At 35.6% G+C, this 18,667-nt stretch overlaps 2 protein-coding genes across 2 annotated transcripts; one reads left to right on the forward strand and one right to left on the reverse strand.

The window, feature by feature from the left end:
- Positions 1-1,372: 1,372 nt before the first annotated feature.
- Positions 1,373-3,727, reverse strand: LOC132546389 (macrophage-expressed gene 1 protein-like). Its single transcript, XM_060210104.1, has one exon. The coding sequence runs from the start codon at positions 3,725-3,727 to the stop codon at positions 1,373-1,375; it is 2,355 nt and encodes a 784-aa protein (XP_060066087.1).
- Positions 3,728-7,796: 4,069 nt separating this feature from the next.
- Positions 7,797-18,350, forward strand: LOC132546372 (medium-chain specific acyl-CoA dehydrogenase, mitochondrial-like). Its single transcript, XM_060210085.1, has 13 exons — positions 7,797-7,817; positions 9,644-9,749; positions 9,980-10,077; positions 10,945-11,014; positions 11,715-11,815; positions 13,654-13,734; positions 14,217-14,453; positions 14,847-14,918; positions 15,286-15,354; positions 15,528-15,623; positions 15,743-15,919; positions 16,994-17,065; positions 17,399-18,350. Exons 1-13 carry the CDS (start codon positions 7,797-7,799, stop codon positions 17,474-17,476), a joined length of 1,278 nt encoding a protein of 425 aa, XP_060066068.1. The 3' UTR covers positions 17,477-18,350.
- Positions 18,351-18,667: the final 317 nt, after the last annotated feature.

Here is an 18,667-nt window from a genome sequence, read left to right on the forward strand (position 1 = left end):
TGATGAAATTTAGTAGAAAATAGTACATTGCATGAATGATCAGGGATTAACGATTAACATGATCTATCCTGACACAAGTAACTTTATTTCACATATAGCCGAGTAAATTATCACTCTACGGTCAAATTTTGTCAATTTCTTTCGGCCATTACTCTGGCAAGACATTTCACAAGCCATTCCCCTTGTAATTACTTTTGAATCAATGTTGAAAAATAATTATTTGAATTACCGATTTAATGTGTAACTGGAATTTGTTAATTAGAAATGCATTAGTACTTTGCTGATTAGTACAGCCATTTGGGCTTCTCCTGCCTTTTCCTTTTATTTTTTTCTTGTAATCTCATTTAGAACAAAGTTCACATGACTTGATAATTTACAACCTTTGTGAAATGAAAGACCTGCTGCACAATATCCCACACACTGGTGACATATTACAACAACACTTTGTAAATGTTAAAGGATTTTTAAAGCTAAAACAGTATGTAAAAATCACCAGCCACCATGTACTTCTGTAACATGCACAATGTGCCTGACTGTAAATTTGTATAAAGTGTATAGCATATGTGCCGTGTAGAGATGAAAATAAACGTCTTCTTATGGCATAATGTGTCATTTTTCCATTCTTATATGCAGATTCTCCAGCTAGTTTGTTGATGCATCATATTTAAATTGATTTTTAATTAATTTGTTTGGTTTGTGTATGAAATCCATACTAGCAGGTATATTAAAGAGTGTGCACAAGGCATGTAATTCAATGTTGGATCTGAAAAGCATATTCAAATATTGATAAGACAACACCACTTTGTCATTCATCTTATTTTTATTGTTTCATGTCACCACAATGTTTATACATTTCAATAGACATGTATTTGAGGAAATCATAGCTTGATTTGCTTTGACACATATTGGAGAATATTTTGTTCAGTTTGCTATCCTTGGACTAATTACAGAGGTGTTTCTTATAGTATAGTTTAATCAACATTAACTAGGTAAATTAAGGGGCCCGTCAGCTCTTTAATTTTTCACATGTCAAGTTCCTGAAACACTTAATTGAAAATTTCATATAAACCCTAATTGAAGAAGTACTAGGTATGAACATAACAGGAAGTACCTCCTGGTCCAGCTGTTAGTATTATTATTGGTTTGTCCACTATACCAGCAACAATAATCAACTGTGCACTGCACCAACGCCACATGACTTGAGAAATAATTATAATGAATTTTCGCAATATTAAAGCTCATATTTAATGCACCCAATTACTATTCACCTGATTAATCCTTAGTGAAATCACATTGAAAGGAAATATAATTTGTCGGTTGGTTATTTCCGTAGTCGAGATTATAATTATTCTGCTTATCCAAACAGTAATCACTAACCTAATAAGGTACTAGTTTCATCACTTCTGTACACTCCTCGATGTTTGTACATCATCAACAGAATGATCACACAGACACACAGCAAGGTGGAAATCACAGACAATGCTACCACAACCCCAGATGGTAATGGCTGATGTTCTCTTGGATCTGACAAATGTTTCATTTCTTGGTCAGAGACAACGTTAGAGTCAGTTTGAAGTCTGTGGGATGCCACAGATCCACGTAATGTGGTTTCTACATCCTTGATATTGACTTTTGGTGATGAAGTAGAAATGTTTGAGTACACAGTGTGTGTACTAGTGTTTCCATATGTCAGCTGTGGCGTTGGAATATCAATTAATTGCATTTGTTCCTCAAACTGGGGATTATTTCTGAAGACAAGTTTAGCTTTCTCCAAATCTAAATTGGCTTCCTGTGTATTAAGCATGTCCGAAGGTAGTTTAGTCCATGTGTTGGAATGAGTGTCAATAAAAACTTCCGTCTTTTCAACATTTCTATAATTTGGATATGCCATAAATGGAGGCTTCCTTACAGAAGGCAAGCCCTTATCAGATACAATTTTTGTTTGTGCACAATACTCTATTTCGCATTCATTCGACACTAACGCCAGATGACTGCTAAAACCTTTTGGGCATGATTTCGGCCATTGAGACTGATCAGAGTGCATAGTTGTTGCAAGCGGATTACCTGTACGACACGTGAAGAAGCCTCCAAAAGGAAATCCGGCATCAAAGTCTTGTGTTACACAAATTGTCATACCGTCCTGGAGTGGAAGGTGTTTGAAATTCTGGGGGCAAGAGCTTCCTCCTGTCAAGAGATTTGTGATGTGTGGTGTGAAAAGTCCCCCAAACATATAACCCGAAGATTGAGGCACATCTCCGTTAGCTACACACCAATATGAACTAACAGTCACACTCCCAGGGACTGGGACATCTGTACACTTTTTGCCTATCCAAAGTTTGTACCATACTCTATGACATTCCCGTGTGGTTTCAGTTTTGATGACTTCAGATTTGTCTAAAAGAACTGGGAAGAAGTCGGAAGGGCAAGTCTGGCTTCCTGTAAGGGGATTCTCTGTAATGTAATCCGAGCAGTGGTCGTGCTGGAAAACAGCATCTTGCGTACACGTTTGATATACACCACCAAACGTAAAGTTGGTGGAAGGAGGTGTACATGTTCCATCTTCAACATTCGCAATCCGATTAAAGTTTTGTTTATTAACATCTGTACATCCGCGGTATGTGTTAAACTTATAGTAAAGATATACTGCATGTCGGATTTGATTGAACAGGTCGGGAATTATGTAGTTTGGAAGATCAGGGAATGCAGAAGCAGTTATGAAATAATACAGAGGAGTTCCTTCTTTATCAACAGCAACCATGTTTTCGTCCATCCGCTTAGCCCAGTCGTCAAGCTGGAAATTTTGTGGTAGATACGAAGGTCCTCCGTATGTTTTAATAGTAGCATGTGCCACATTGTTTGAGAATTCCTGCAACTCCTGTTCATGACTTGAGCCTTCGCCTTCAGTGCTTACACCTCCTTTACCAAATAGACCTAAGGAAAATGAAGTACTGAGAGAAGCAAGTAGTCTCAAATTTTTTTCATTTCTGTTTGAAACATAGTTTTGGGTGATATGTTGAATCTTTGCTATCACTGCCCCTGCATCCATTCCAGTCAAAACATGAGTACCAAAGTCCCGTACTAACTGCTGGCTCTCATAACGAGCAACAGCTGTTTCATCCATTTGAATTAGTTTTGCTATTTCCATAACATGTGCTCTAAATGCTGGATGGAGGGTTGTATCAGGCTGGAGTTTGACTGTGTATTTCACGTATCTCGCCTGTGTGCGTGCAATTGAAGTTTTTTCCTCGATTTGATTCTCTTTGGCGGATTGTGATTCCGCTGAAAACATCCCATCGATGCTGAAGAATCCCATGTGATATTTTGCAGCAATGTTGATAGATTTTGAGGTTGTTTCCTTATAATCCATCCAGGAAGAGTAGATTTCCGAGAAGACGTCTAGTTTACTCGACTTGACGGGAATTGTGATGACACCATCAGGAAGGAGAAATTTACCATCATCCGTTGTCCGACATTCATAAAAGGAATGCTGTACAACCCGTCCGCGCTCCTTGTTTTCCAGATTATCCCATCCATTGCCCGGAAGTACCTCAAAGTGTGTCAGATTGAATGATCTTAGCTTATCCAAACACCAGCTAGGACTGCCGATCTGCAACTTGTCTTCATGGCGCACATGCCGGCCATGAAGCAATGAAGCATCTGCCATATGAGTCCATAGAGCTACCCCGAATACTGCCAACATACATATGATGTTTACTGACTTCTCCATCCTGAGGTATTGCAGGTTTTCTCATGGAGGATGCTGTATATATAGGCTGTTATCTACAGGCTGAAGTCACCACTTTGTTTTTACTGGTATCGTGATGTAATGTTTGTGACGTTGTAGCAATGTGACTTATTATCTGCAATTGTCTATGATCACTTCCTCGTTGATAAGGTTATTCAATTGGACTAATGTTATCGTGACATAACTGATTGTTGATATAATTTGAATGGAGTTATTGCGTTTCTCTTGTTTGTCAAGTTGTAAATTTATGAATTTATAAATAAAGTTCCGTCATAAAGTAGCGAATCATATAGGTGTCCTGGGTTCGATTCCCGGAGCGGACGTGAAAAGAATGGGGCTCACTTGCCCGACCACGTGGGTTTTCTTCGGGAGCTCCGATTTCCTTCCACAGTAGGACCCCTCGCGCTCTTCCATCCGGGCCAACAAGAGTATTTAATATTAGTAAGGTGATAGAAGACGCGGGTCTCTGCCCTCAAGACGACGTTAACATAAGCGATGAATGTCTGCAATGGGTTGGTCGAGTTATTGGCAACGGTTAATGAAAACATATCAGATGCCAGTCAAATTTACACATATCTTACAGTTGATAGACTTGTTTCGAAGAAAAAAACTATCATTGAAAAACATTTCATATTTCACTTTTTAGTGATATAGTTGAATGGTTTACTATGAATTATACCCGTAAGATGTGTTATTCGACGGAAGTTTCGCGGTTTTAGAAGGTGGGGCTTAAAATGTTCAAGGCGGAAACCTTTACGATTCATGTGTTGGATGGAATACTGAGGGCGTGATTTTCAATGATATCTGAATCCGGATGATTCAGCAATGAATTTTGTTGTCTCAGACTGAAACTGTCTAGAAGGTTCGGACATTGCCAAAACACTTTAAAACATGGAAACCAGAATTATATTGGAAATGATAAATGATGTCGCCTTCACAGCGAACTCAGTAAATCAGACATATGAAAATATGTTTTGATTAGAAGAAAACGAATTCTAAAAATCGCTCGATGGCCTGGAATACAGTCTTCAGTGTGATGTATGTTTGATAGAAAGACATGAAGATGTTATTGCATCTAAAGAGCTCAAAGATAGTGATGATATCATGGGGGCACCGAAGGGTATAAAAGAGAAATTTGTTTCTTATGGTTTAATCGTCATTTCGAAACTGCTTGAGAGAAATGAAGGTTTGCCCTATTAACGAACTATTCCTTTGCCTTAAGCGCCATAAAAGACCGATCGAGGCCATCGATTTCAAATGATTCATCCTTTTCTATGAATTAAAAATTTAAAAAAAATCAGAAATTATTCAAAGTGTATTCATGGAACGATAGTACTTCTGAGATGTTTTCTACTTGTAAAGCAATTAAAGAGACGATTATTACTGAACATGTCCTGTGATGTTAACAAGCGACTATACATTGTCCTCATGAAGTAGTATACATAGCCATTCTCAAAATAATATGATTTAGCAATGATAATCATGAAGTACTGTCAGGATATAGGGAGTACTTTTGAATCATCAACGATGCCCTTGTCGTACGTTTAAAGTTGATTATTTGCTCAAAATCCTTTTCTGAAACGACACGTTCTCTTAAAAGGAAAAGCTTCGATCTATACCTTCGGTTTAAAGACAGTGTATATTGGGAGGTTTTCTTGTCATCGTCATTATATTCGAAAATTCAATATGTAGATTAACTTTGGGTATCGTTCTAGATTGACAAGAAGCCTTAAGAGGCATGTTTTTATTTTATCTTTTCGTATGTACCTCATTCAACCTTCGTTCCATATGAATATGTGATTATCCTATGTCTTACCACCACAAACCATATATATTCCAAAGTAAAGGCATGCACTTTTATTCTGTGGTTATGGGCACTTTCCTTATAGCGCAAGTTAACGACGGTACAATACCATATGGCTGTGAACTATGCTGGGGCCTGTTTTGTGAAAAATATAGACGTCTAAAATGTATATGTGAATTTAATGGTCATTGCAACTGAATACCAGCTTAGTAACAAGAGTATATAATTTATCACTCTGTGTGCATAATCACACCATAGAAACACATCATGGTTGTCATCTGTCAAGGTTAAAAGTCAAAAGGTCATGCCTTACTAATACTTCTGATAAAAAAAAAATCTTGTACATAGGATATCTCATGGACCCGTCAACAGAAAAATTCGGAATCTATAGCACTAGTGGTAGGGGTAGTGGCTGTATAGGAATATAATTTCCAGCTCATTGGTTATATACCTAGTAGTCGTAAGGTAATGCTCACCCCAGTCTCTCGGTATCGGCGTCTACGTAAAGTTTCTAACGTTAAGTACTAAGTATACCCCGTCGTCCCTTGTTGTTCAGCACATACAATCATTTCAGTGGTATTGTACTATACGCTGATTGTTTATGTATTTATTAAAACATTGTCAATGGTGTTTTGGACTTGACCTCTCCGGTCCCCCCCCCCCCCTTTTTTTTTTATCAAAACTCACTTGAACGTTTTTGAAGTTCGTAAGTATGTATACATCCCACAAATCTTTTTTTAATTTCCAATATATATATATAAAGACTGTGTTGATGGTTGCATACATGTAGCCATGATAAGAAATACAGTCTCCGCGTCCAAATACATGGTATGTTTAATATCTGTATAGGCAACTTCGCTAACGATGATATTGGTCCAAATATAGCGGACTCTGATTTGTTTGTCTTACAATGTTGATAAAGTTATTGATTTATGTTGCTAGATCAATAAATCAATAAAAAAAACCCTGATTATTATTAATATTAAATGCATATGTATCACAATCCTGTAACTTCATGATTTGATCATGAACTACTTTCAAAGCCGTGCAGTACTGGGTTTTTTTTCGCTTTTACTTTCAAATTGTCGCCCTTTACAAATACCTATATTTCGTCTCAGGTTTCCTTTCTTTTTATAAGCTGTATTATACAACAGTATCAATCAAGTTTCATTTTCTAGAAGGATAGTCGAACATCCTATCAAAACAAATGGCGAGAGGTGATGGAACGTTCATTCATGATTACGGTCCCATACAGTGTGATCGATTAATTTGAAGCTCCAAAGGAAAATTTGAAAATTTTTTAGTATTTGTCTTGTCGGGAACAAAGGGGTATGGTGGCGTGTAATGAATATATATATATATATATAACAAGTTTATATTTACAAATTAATTCGTTTTGTTTCTCGTCCAGCATCCTTTAGAGGTCGAAGTACAAGGATTTGACCTTCTGTTATCAGTTTATACTGGGAAGTGAAAAGTGACAGCATCTAGGACGGGTGATCTACCATTACTGGTGATGATTGTAGCCGACCTGATACACTAAGCAGTAATCCGATAAAGATATTACTGTTATTATATAATCACTTGGTATTACTAGCTTTAAAAAACATGGTCTGTTTAAAAATAACCCTGTGTGACTGCACAGAGATTGTCTCTTGTTTTGTCTCTTCTCCATTGGACAGAATTTTAATAAGTAAACACATATTGTACAAAAAAGAGAATGGAACCTTTTGTAGCATACTATTTGTGTTATTTGCTTTAATGGAATATGTCTTAAGACATCCTTACATGTTTTCGTTGCCCTTGAACTGGATTTTTATATTTCAATGTTCAACGGTCGTGACATTGTCTTGATGCATGAGTGATTTTTGGCCTTCACAGTTCCCTGTAACTCTATACGCAAATATATATATACTGCACTGATATATGCAGCTTTGTATATGTCTCTGTATATTGTTAAGATTTTTATCTTTTTGAACTTTGGACCACAAGGTACCCATTTAGACAAGTTGTTAAAGTTTGTTTTAAAGTTTGTATGTATATATGGTTTTATACACTGTGGTTTTCGAATAATTGGAATCTTTCTAAAAAGAGGGTATTTTTCTAATACATAATTTATAAACTGTTAGCACACATGGAATTGATATTTATACAATAACTTGTTGTGATGGAACGCTTGATATCCAGTTTTATGATACAAAACATAGTCGAGCAGACGTTTACGGAACTCTCCAATTGGAGGTAGTAATGGCGTCACTTTTTGGACAGGTAGGTGCCGGGGTTGCTGCAGAAGCAAATGACTTATTTTGGAGTGAGGACACTCTAACTACTCTTAAAATAGACTGATATTTTCGCTTGTTCAGATATTTAGATTTACCACATGGAAAAATAAAACTACCGCTACGTTAATACTTTAAATTCGGGTTTGGGACAGTACGTCCTCAACTATTCGATAGTTACACAAGCGTAGTGTCACTTGCTGACGTGCATGACGCGTATATTACTTGTCACTTACCTGACAGCAACGTCACTTATACCGTCAAGGACTGGTGTTTGATAATTAACTGTAATACAAAGGAATAAATGGTTGTCATTCAATCATTTATATGAATAAATTACAAGTGGTAGCAACGCGCATTTGACCGACAACAAATCGAGTTGTTTTTTCCAACGTACTGCAATGAAAGTGCATCGGTTTATCAATAACATTATGAAGACAGGTAGCATGTAGGCCTAGACATGTAATGATGTATCAATTTTCTTGTCTTGGTATGAAGTCGTTGAACGTCAATTTTTCGATGTATTGCACATAAATTACTTGTATGATAAAGTGCACGTTGGGGAAATAGACGATCCACGACTGGGTGGCATTGGTATTCAAACGGTAATTGAAGTAACAAATTTCGTATGCTTGCATTTCCCTCATTTTATATAGTGCAACAGTTCAGACATTCATTGACTCCAGAGAGATATAAGAAAGTTGAAAGAAAATCAGATTGATTTGGTCCAATAATAATGTATCTGTGGCCTAACTAGATTTGAAGTAAGGTGCAGATGTTTGTTTGTGGGTAAAATTGCTCCATAAGATATACTTATGAACACATCTCTCTGTATTGGTTTGAACTTGTATGAGTACCATGTTAACCAAAAGATCATATTTTTATGTGCCCAGTCATTTTGCGGATGATTTATATCAATTTACCATTATAGATTACCTAATAAAGTAGGTAATGATTAATTGATAGTGTTTTGTCATAAGTGATATAAAAGTAGTTCTCATAGAAGACTGACACAGTCCCTGGTGCATTTTGATATTTAGTGTGAATCATTTAGGTTGCCATGGAGTCAATATCATCAACTTGAGATCAATTTAGGAAAGTTGACAGAATGTCAGAATAATTTGGACTACCATTAAATGATTTAATACTGTGTTAGTACGGTACATCAAAATGTGAGAAAATGAAAATGAAAAAATAACATTTTCAAAGATGAGTGGTAAAGACATGCATAGATTATTTTGTTTGTGATGAAGAAAATATGTTGATAGCATGAGAGCATGGTCTGTTCAAGCAGACAGAAACTCCTTTCATCCTTAAAAAAATCATGTAATTGATATATTTCTGAATTTCTTAATTTGCCAATACTCCCAAGAACTAGCAGCCTCAGATTTTGTCATTTGAAGATTACCATTGCTCTTTCTATTTTGTAGGCATTTTTATTAGTCCATATTTTACATATTTATCTTAAAAACTCATCAGAAAAATAAGATTGCAGCTAGCTATAGGTTACGAGAATATGGTAACACATTTACATGTGAAGAAATTTTTGATCAATAGTTCACATGAAAATAAGCTGTCAACAGTCACAAGTTCACAGCATCATTATTTTTTAATATATTATCCCTTGATTTATTTACTATTGATAGGATTTCCAATAAACAGCACATAAAGAAAGAACAGGAAATTAAGATGAAAATTTTGATTGGTAAAATGATGATAATGATGATCATAAAATGGTGGGTCTCCATGCCAAAATCACTTCTGAATCTCTTATATTAGCAATACAATCTATATGTTGCATTTCAACTAATTTAGGTTGCCCGTCACTGTCGGGGTCTGACCCGAAGAGGACTTGCAGCACCACTGCGGACAGTCACATCAGAAGCAGATACAGGCAATCAGCAACCTGGAATAAGCTTTGGTATGATAGCTATGGAGAGTTTAAGATCTATCTAATTAACATGACTTTGTAACACATTTTGAGTTATTCATTGCTGATAAATCTAGCATTCAATAAAGAAAATTTACCATAAAACGGAGACATATTTTCTCAAATTAGATATACCAGTACTGCAGATTAGATGATCAACATTTCAAGTTTAATTCAAGCATGTTTATAATATTGTTTGAATGTGCACTTGTATTTTTGAGGATTGACTGATGAACAGAAAGAGTATCAAGACACTGCCAGAAAGTTTGCTAGAGAGGAAATTATCCCTGTTGCTCCACACCATGACAAAACTGGAGAGGTAAGAGTAATTTCATAAGGAATATTCTGAAAAGCTTCCATTGGTGAAAAACGGTATATGTTTTATCTTTTCTGATTACACCATATATGTATTGTTTTACTTATTGGAATATGTTATTCAGTAATTTTGGGACCCGGATACCATGTTTGAGATTATCCCATAGGGCTTGCTTACATTTTGAGGCCTCCTCAATATCTCGTAGTAGTACAAAATTTTGGAAAGGATGTTCTGGACTTGTCTGAAAAAATCTTGAAAAAATAACTGGTTATCTTAGTCTTCTTATTAACATTTGAGTACTGATGGTTATTAGTACCTTATTACATATACACATATTTTTAGATACTGCATTGTACCAGCTATAGATATTGAATTTGATATTATATGTAGCTTCAAGACTGGCAGATAGGTATTGATTTGCCATAGTTTACCAAATATTTTCTTATGAGTCCATTTCTGTCTCGTGCAGAATTATAGAATTGTCAGTATTTCTTTTGGAAAGCTTCAAAATATTTTATACATTTTTTAACTCACCATCATCAGATGTAGTCTTTTCCAATTGTTCTTTGTCGATGGTCCATTTGTCCATCCATTCTTAAACAATCCTTGTTATTGCTATTTTTGAAAAAGGACTAGATTGATGACTTTGAATTTTTAAGGTGTAGTTGGTTATCACTATTTCCAGAGAAGATAAGGATGGACTTATCTTCTTAGTCCCAAGTTCTTTGTAAGATCAGAAAATCAGCATCTTTGATTTTTTTCTTTTTTAGTTTATAGACATAGAACCAATAAGGATAGCACCATGATCCCTTTTAGATATAATGTACATGCTATATGAAAATTGTATGTGTTGCAATAATGATTTTTCAGTACCCTTGGGATGTGATAACAAAAGCATGGGGTCTTGGACTCATGAACTCACACATACCAGAAAAGTATGGTAAGTGGTTTTGAAGATTCAAAGTACACAGAGAAGGTATGCCTATCAGAAATGCAGTGATCAGTGCCTTTTCACCTCTTACACTTGTTTGGTGATGACTTATAAAAGTCCTAGGTTATAAACAAACATGAAGAGGATCAGAAATCATTTTTGAAGAGATATTTTATTCCAGAAAATAGCATTATTGACAGGAAGATTTCTTCCTTGCTAGGATGCTTTTATACATTGTAATTATGGGCAATGTTGACACTGATAGTTTGAACTGTAATTTATTTTCTCAAGCATAATTCCATATAATTCGAACAGGTTCAACAATCTTTAATTGATTTTATTCAAAATGACTGAAGATTTATCATATATAAAGTTTCTTCTTGTCACTTATGAATAAAATGATATATAACTATTTACCCTTGCAGTTTTCCTATTGTCTTGTACAGTAACTTATAATAGAAGCTGAGACTTTTGATGTCATGTAGGTTGACTGGTAGGTGAACTGTGATTGATTTTCGAATTATGATGACCTTTAAAAATGATTAGAATATGATCATTAAAGGAGATAATATAACATACTTTTTGGAATAAATATTGCAATATTTTAGTTCAGTGGTTAAAATTATAGAGTGATGCAGGGCAAACTGATGTATCCTTGCAAAGGTAAATTGCTTTACAAACTGTATACATTTTGTATTGAAAATTGTAGGTGGCCTTGGACTGGGGATTCTGGACACTTGTGTAATAACAGAAGAACTGGCATATGGATGTACTGGTGTACAAACAGCAATAGAAGCAAATTCCCTTGGGGTAAGTTCTTTTAACATGCCATGGACTGTATGTTCATTCAAACCTGGTGCATAGACAGCCAAACAGGAGACTTTGGATTGAGTGAGACAGCAAACTGAGAGGCAGTCACTGATACATTGTACAAATTACCAGAGATGCAAATGTTATTGTTGTCAATCTGCCTCAAGCAGGTATACAGACATTGTACTGACACCAAAAGAACTCAGGTTGTGTCTGTGTACAAACAACCTAAAAGGTAAACCCAGGGTGTGTATGTGTACAGACAACCTTAAAGGTAAACCCAGGTTGTGTATGTGTACAGACAACCTTAAAGGTAAACCCAGGTTGTGTATGTGTACAGACAACCTTAAAGGTAAACCCAGGTTGTGTATGTGTACAGACAACCTTAAAGGTAAACCCAGGTTGTGTATGTGTACAGGCAACCTTAAACGTAAACCCAGGTTGTGTATGTGTACAGACAACCTTAAACGTAAACCCAGGTTGTGTATGTGTACAGGCAACCTTAAAGGTAAACCCAGGTTGTGTATGTGTACAGGCAACCTTAAACGTAAACCCAGGTTGTGTATGTGTACAAACAACCTAAAAGGTAAACCCAGGTTGTGTATGTGTACAGACAACCTAAAAGGTAAACTCAAGGTTGAATAAAGTTGAACAACTACAACAAGCTGAAAATAAAAACTTCATAATAATAGCATAGCTATATATATATATGTGCCCCAAAAATAATTTGTTCAAAACTACTGGTAAAAAAATTTACAGATGGCTCAAGAGAGAAATGTATACTGACTAAATGATTTGTTGATTTCTTGAGACAAGAGCTCAGTGTGGTCTGTTTATTTTCTAAACTTCATTACTGGGAACTTTTTCTTTCTGATGAGGAAAAGAAGACTGCTAATGTTCAGTAATTAATGAAAATGCAGTTAACGTATTTGCTTCATTTGAATGACTTAATCCATTTACTGAATTAATCGGAGTATATTTCATCAGTCATTCAGAATTTTTTCACTCAATTGATTGGAAACAAATATGGTACATGTAAATGAAATGTTTAACAGTGTTACATTACGGAATTAACGTATAGCAAATGAAACCCAACAGCTAGGTTTAAAATTCAACAATTTAATAACAACAAATAAATTCTACAGTAAAGTTACAAATATTGTGATGGTGTACAGAGCTAGCCACAAATTAATCAGAAGTCAGAGGATGGAAGTCCTCCAAATCCAGCAGAATTCATAAAAGATTGTCCCGAAAACAGGGTATCCGAAGACTGATTCAAGAATTGTTTCCTCGTTGGGTATATATAAGTGCAAGTCCACAAGGCACTATCATTGAATCACCATAAAAGTCCACACTTCACAGACTGAAGTCTCAAAGTAAACTCACTCAAGGCATTAATACTTCAAAAAGGCTGCTCAGGCTCAGTTCCATCATGTTTATATACACTAAAGGTTTCTAGAAAGTTCATTTCTAGATGATTCTAGATTAGCAGGTACCTAGCTTGTTTACATGTGTCTCTAGAAACTTCCAGAAACACCCAGGTAATTCTAATAACCAAGCTTTCTAGATTTAGAAACTTCCGGAAACATACAGGTCAAATAGTAACCGAGATTTCAGGAAAAATCTGCCTAGCACTATCTACACATATTGTGACAAATAATTATAAACAGGTTTTTATGTAAACAATCAATATGATACAATGCATGTAAACACAGCACATCTGAATTTAGATTAATACACAACATTTATACATAACAACAGACACATTCATATTGATCTTTAACATGTCCTGACACTATTTCACTTATTATAAATTTCTGTCTTTTTTTTTTTTTTAGCAAATGCCAGTGATTCTGGCTGGTAATGATGCACAACAGAAGAAATACCTTGGTCGAATGATGGAGGAGCCTCTGATGTGTGTAAGTGTAGGATGGTATATATAGTGTGATGTTAAGTAGAGCACCATCAAATGTGTAAATAATATATTTTAAATCATTGAATATCACTGTCGAGAATCTGTCACGACATCCCCTTTCTTTTATATTAATCAAATAAATTATGAAAACCTCCTTTTTGCGAGCAACTATCAGGCATGAGTGAAGCATTCAAAATGATTATGTATGTAGTACAGAGATAACTTAGTGGAAGATTGTTGTTTATATATGAGTAATTTACTATCATTGATTTGCCTCTTTATTTTTATTTATTGTGTAATTAATGTCACTAGATATACTGATTGGAGAACCAGTATCAAATAACATGGTCATTTATCTGTTTTTTACCTGTTTTCTTGGTTGAAATTTGACTTAACTTGACATTATCAAAACACATTAAATTCAACATTTATGGCAATAGTTTGTAAAACAGTTTACTAATCTTCAATGATTTAAATTTTAATCAGGCCTACTGCGTGACAGAACCTGGAGCAGGTTCTGATGTGGCTGGTCTGAAGACAAAAGCTGTGAAGAAAGGAAATGATTATGTCCTAAATGGCAATAAGATGTGGATCACCAATGGTGGTGTTGCTAATTGGTACTTTGTACTTGCCCGTACTGGAGATTCCAGTATGTCGGCTGGGAAGGCCTTCACTGGGTTCATAGTGGATGCTGACACACCTGGGATTACTGTTGGCAGGAAGGTAGGGAAACATCTTGGTGTTAATGTAGAATGTTCTTGATGATTGTATGACCTTTGTGTATTAAATAATTATTGCTTTTACAAGCTGAAGGACACAGTTCTGTTTTCTGCGCTCTCTGACTGAACACCAGGTGTATATTGCTTGGTTGACTACTGTAACAGTGCTCTCACAAACTCCTATATTTTGAAGTTTTGCTATAAATAATTTGCTCTTCCAAAACACATGGTATATGATTGCTCTAGTAGCAAGCTCAGGATAGCCTGTGATTTACAGATGTTTTTCTATGAAATAGTATAAGACCTTATTTTACTGCATTAGAGAAATGCTGTATTTGATAAAAAAGATGAATTATGAAGTAAAATTTTTTTTCTTGTTTTATGTTTCTCACTCTAGGAATGGAACATGGGACAAAAGGCTTCAGATACCAGGGGAATCACATTTGAGGATGTTGTGGTGCCAGCAGAGGTAGGGATAGACTGTATACTCAATTTGAGGCTTCATCTATACAATATCTCAAGATAGATATTGGTAAAGTTTTTGGCAATACCTCTGAAAATGTTTTCCCATTGTTTACATGTAAGTTGTATTAAAATAAGAAAATATGGAAAAATTTGAAGAAAATGAAAACGACATTATGTCATTTTAAGGAGGAAATGAATTCATGAAAGCATGCAATTTTTGTTGTACATTTGTATAAAACAATAAACAATGAAATTGAAATATTTGAAACTTGCATTGCGTATTAAGATAAAAATGTCATAGACACAAAACTAACAATAGTAAAACATGTGTTATTGAGTATCTATTCTGGCATGTGTGTACTATGTTGCAGAATGTCCTTACTGGAGAGGGATTTGGCTTCAAGGTTGCCATGGGAGCCTTTGACAAGACAAGACCACCAGTGAGTACTCAACAGACTTACGTTTGTGTTAATTTCCTGCTTTAAGACTTCACCATTTAACACCTCGTTTGAAGTCTACCAAACAGTATGTGCAATTGAAACAAATCTTTATCGTGAATATTAAACTGCAAAATCTGAAATTAATAATATGTTTATTGTACGTTTTCCATCAGGTAGCTGCAGGAGCTGTAGGTCTGGCACAGAGGGCACTTGATGAAGCAACAAAATACTCCATGGAGAGAAAAACTTTTGGAAAGCACATTTGTGAGGTAACTCTCGTTAAATAATTTGAATATTTGGTAAATTATAAATGCTTTGTAAAAATGATAGATTGATAAACAAATATAATGACATTGGTTGCTGATAGCTTGTTTGGTTTCATTGTCAGCATCAAGCTGTGGCCTTCATCTTGGCTGACATGGTGATAGGTGTGGAGACTGCTCGCCTGGCCACATATCGGTCAGCTTGGGAGATTGACCAGGGTAGACGCAACACATATTATGCCTCCATAGCAAAGGCCCTAGCTGGAGATGTAGCAAATAAAGCTGCTGCAGATGCTGTACAGGTAAGTGACATTGTCTAAAGAAGTGTGGCAAGCTATATACATGTGAGTGGAAAGTTGTCTATACGTGAATGGAAAGTTGTCTACAGGTGAGTGGAAAGTTGTCTACATGTGAATGCAAGGTGTCAACAGGTGAATGCAAGGTGTCTACAGGTGAATGCAAGGTGTCAACAGGTGAATGCAAGGTGTCTACAGGTGAATGCAAGGTGTCTATAGGTGAGTGGAAAGTTGTCTGCAGTTGAATGCAAGGTGTCTACAGGTGAATGCAAGGTGTCTACATGTGAATGCAAGGTGTCTACAGGTGAATGCAAGGTGTCTACAGGTGAATGCAAGGTGTCTATAGGTGAGTGGAAAGTTGTCTACAGGTGAGTGGAAAGTTGTCTACATGTGAATGCAAGGTGTCAACAGGTGAATGCAAGGTGTCTACAGGTGAATGCAAGGTGTCTATAGGTGAGTGGAAAGTTGTCTGCAGTTGAATGCAAGGTGTCTACAGGTGAATGCAAGGTGTCTACATGTGAATGCAAGGTGTCTACAGGTGAATGCAAGGTGTCTATAGGTGAGTGGAAAGTTGTCTATAGGTGAGTGGAAAGTTGTCTACAGTTGAATGCAAGGTGTCTACATGCATGTGTCAAGTTGTCTGCAAATAAGTGGCAGCATATAAACAGCAGAGTAACAAGTGTGCAGGTGATCAGCATGTTGTGTACAGGTTTAGAAGTGGTCGGCTGTGTATAGATGAGTGGCAGGTTGTGTACAGATGAGTGACTAGCCGTGTTAAGGTGAGTAAGTGATGGGCTGTATTAGGGTGAGTGAGTGAGTTGCTCTGTACAGGTGAGTTTCTGGCTTTGTACTGACGAGTGCCTGGATGTGTACAAGTGAGATGGAGACCATAGAATTGAATAAATGGCAGAATGTGAAAAGTTGAGTTGTAAATTGTGTATCTGTGAGGAGACTGCACAAGTGAGTGGCAGACAAGTTGTAAGTTGTGTACAGGAATGAAAATAATCAGTTCATGTTGTCAATGGAAATAGTTATGAAAGGCAATATTTACAATTGAATGTTTTTATTTCCTTACCACAGATATTTGGTGGAAATGGTTTCAACTCAGAATACCCTGTTGAAAAATTAATGAGGGATGCAAAAATTTATCAGGTAGGTATCTTCAAATCACAGACTTGTTAAAATGATGAACCTAAAACATGTATTACTTGTGAGTCTGTGTATATTGTACAAAGTTTGAATAAGACTTTTTCTGACAGCATTTGGACTTAGGGGTCAGCGACAATTTGTAGTTGGGTTTGCTGGAAATGAAAAGAGATTTATTTCCAGACAAATATTACAGAGTTTCAAATGGTATCAAATTACAAGTACCCGGTATGCAAGTATTTAAAAGGTTAATCTAGATTAAACTAAGAATAGGTATTGACTTGCTTGTTACACTCAATAAAACATGAACTAAAAACCAGATTACTTGTGCTTTTTCAGATCTACGAGGGGACTGCTCAGATCCAGAGGGTGATAATATCAAGGGAACATCTCACGACAGCTAAACAGTCAATGTAAAAACTTTATACAGAGTACAAGGCTTTTGTGAAGTGATTTGATTAATTTCATTTACATATGATTTGATTAAGAAATTTCATTTTGAGAAGTCCAAGAACAAAGTATAAACTTTTGTATATGCAGCAGTAGTTACCTTTTACCATATAGGCAATACTCAGGTTTGGACATTTCAGTCGTATATACTCAAGGAAGAAGTTTCTGAACATGTTGATGTATAGAAATTCTTTTAATTACCTGTATTCATTGGTGATTTACCTTACAATAAAACAATCAATTGGCCTTTAAGCTCCCCCGTCACAGTTTTTCCCTTAAGTGAAAATCGGTTTGAGGGTGTGTGATGCTGAGAGTGTAGCTGATACAAGGAGACTTGACGTATTCTTAGAAATGTTACAAATGAAAATCTTATACGGGTATTGTCTTCCTGCTGATTTCATAGAGGTGAGAAGCACCAGCTGAGGATAATAGTATTTCTATAAATTTGTGGGTTGTGTTTGTGATGAGAAGAATATTCTTGAAAGATACTCAGCATCTGTACAATCAGTCATACAAATAAAAAAAATCAAAATTTCCTTTTCTAGGCAAGCAAAAATTGTTACTATGAAGCAAAATGTGCCATAGTATATTAGCACTAAATGAATACAGACCCAGTATTTCTGTAAAATGCAATATGTAATTTATTTAATGTTTGATTTAAAGACAAAGTTTGCTCAATCAGGAATTTTCTGTGTTTAATAAAAAAAAATCAAAGAATTTGGCTTTTGTACACAAGATTGACTTGGACTAGTTTTTGAGAATGGTATAGGTATACTTATCATAACTGTTTTATGTCATAATCGATATCAGTTTTGTGAAATAAATTGATTAATATACTTGATTTTTGCTTTTTTAAATTTGTTTTGGCAACAAAGTCGACAAGGGATGTTGAAATTGGCTCCATGTATCCATTATTGATAACTGTGATTTGTATCTGAGAGACTATAAGCAGCACAGAGGTCATACTTGCATCGTACTTAAGACAAACTATGTAGCTATATAAAACTTCACCATGGAAAGTTAATGATAAAGCCTGCAACCATGTTATATTTGGATGTTTATCTGTGAAGGATGTTTGTTCAGCTTACTCGCAAAAGCTGTTCTGTAGAAACATGGTGCACAGGATCTTATTTCAATAAGTTGTGTCCATTCGATTTA

The sequence above is a fragment of the Ylistrum balloti genome, unplaced genomic scaffold, assembly GCF_031769215.1.
Source record: "Ylistrum balloti isolate Yb309-2 unplaced genomic scaffold, AGI_CSIRO_Ybal_v1 Utg369888, whole genome shotgun sequence".
Classification (NCBI taxonomy): domain Eukaryota; kingdom Metazoa; phylum Mollusca; class Bivalvia; order Pectinida; family Pectinidae; genus Ylistrum; species Ylistrum balloti.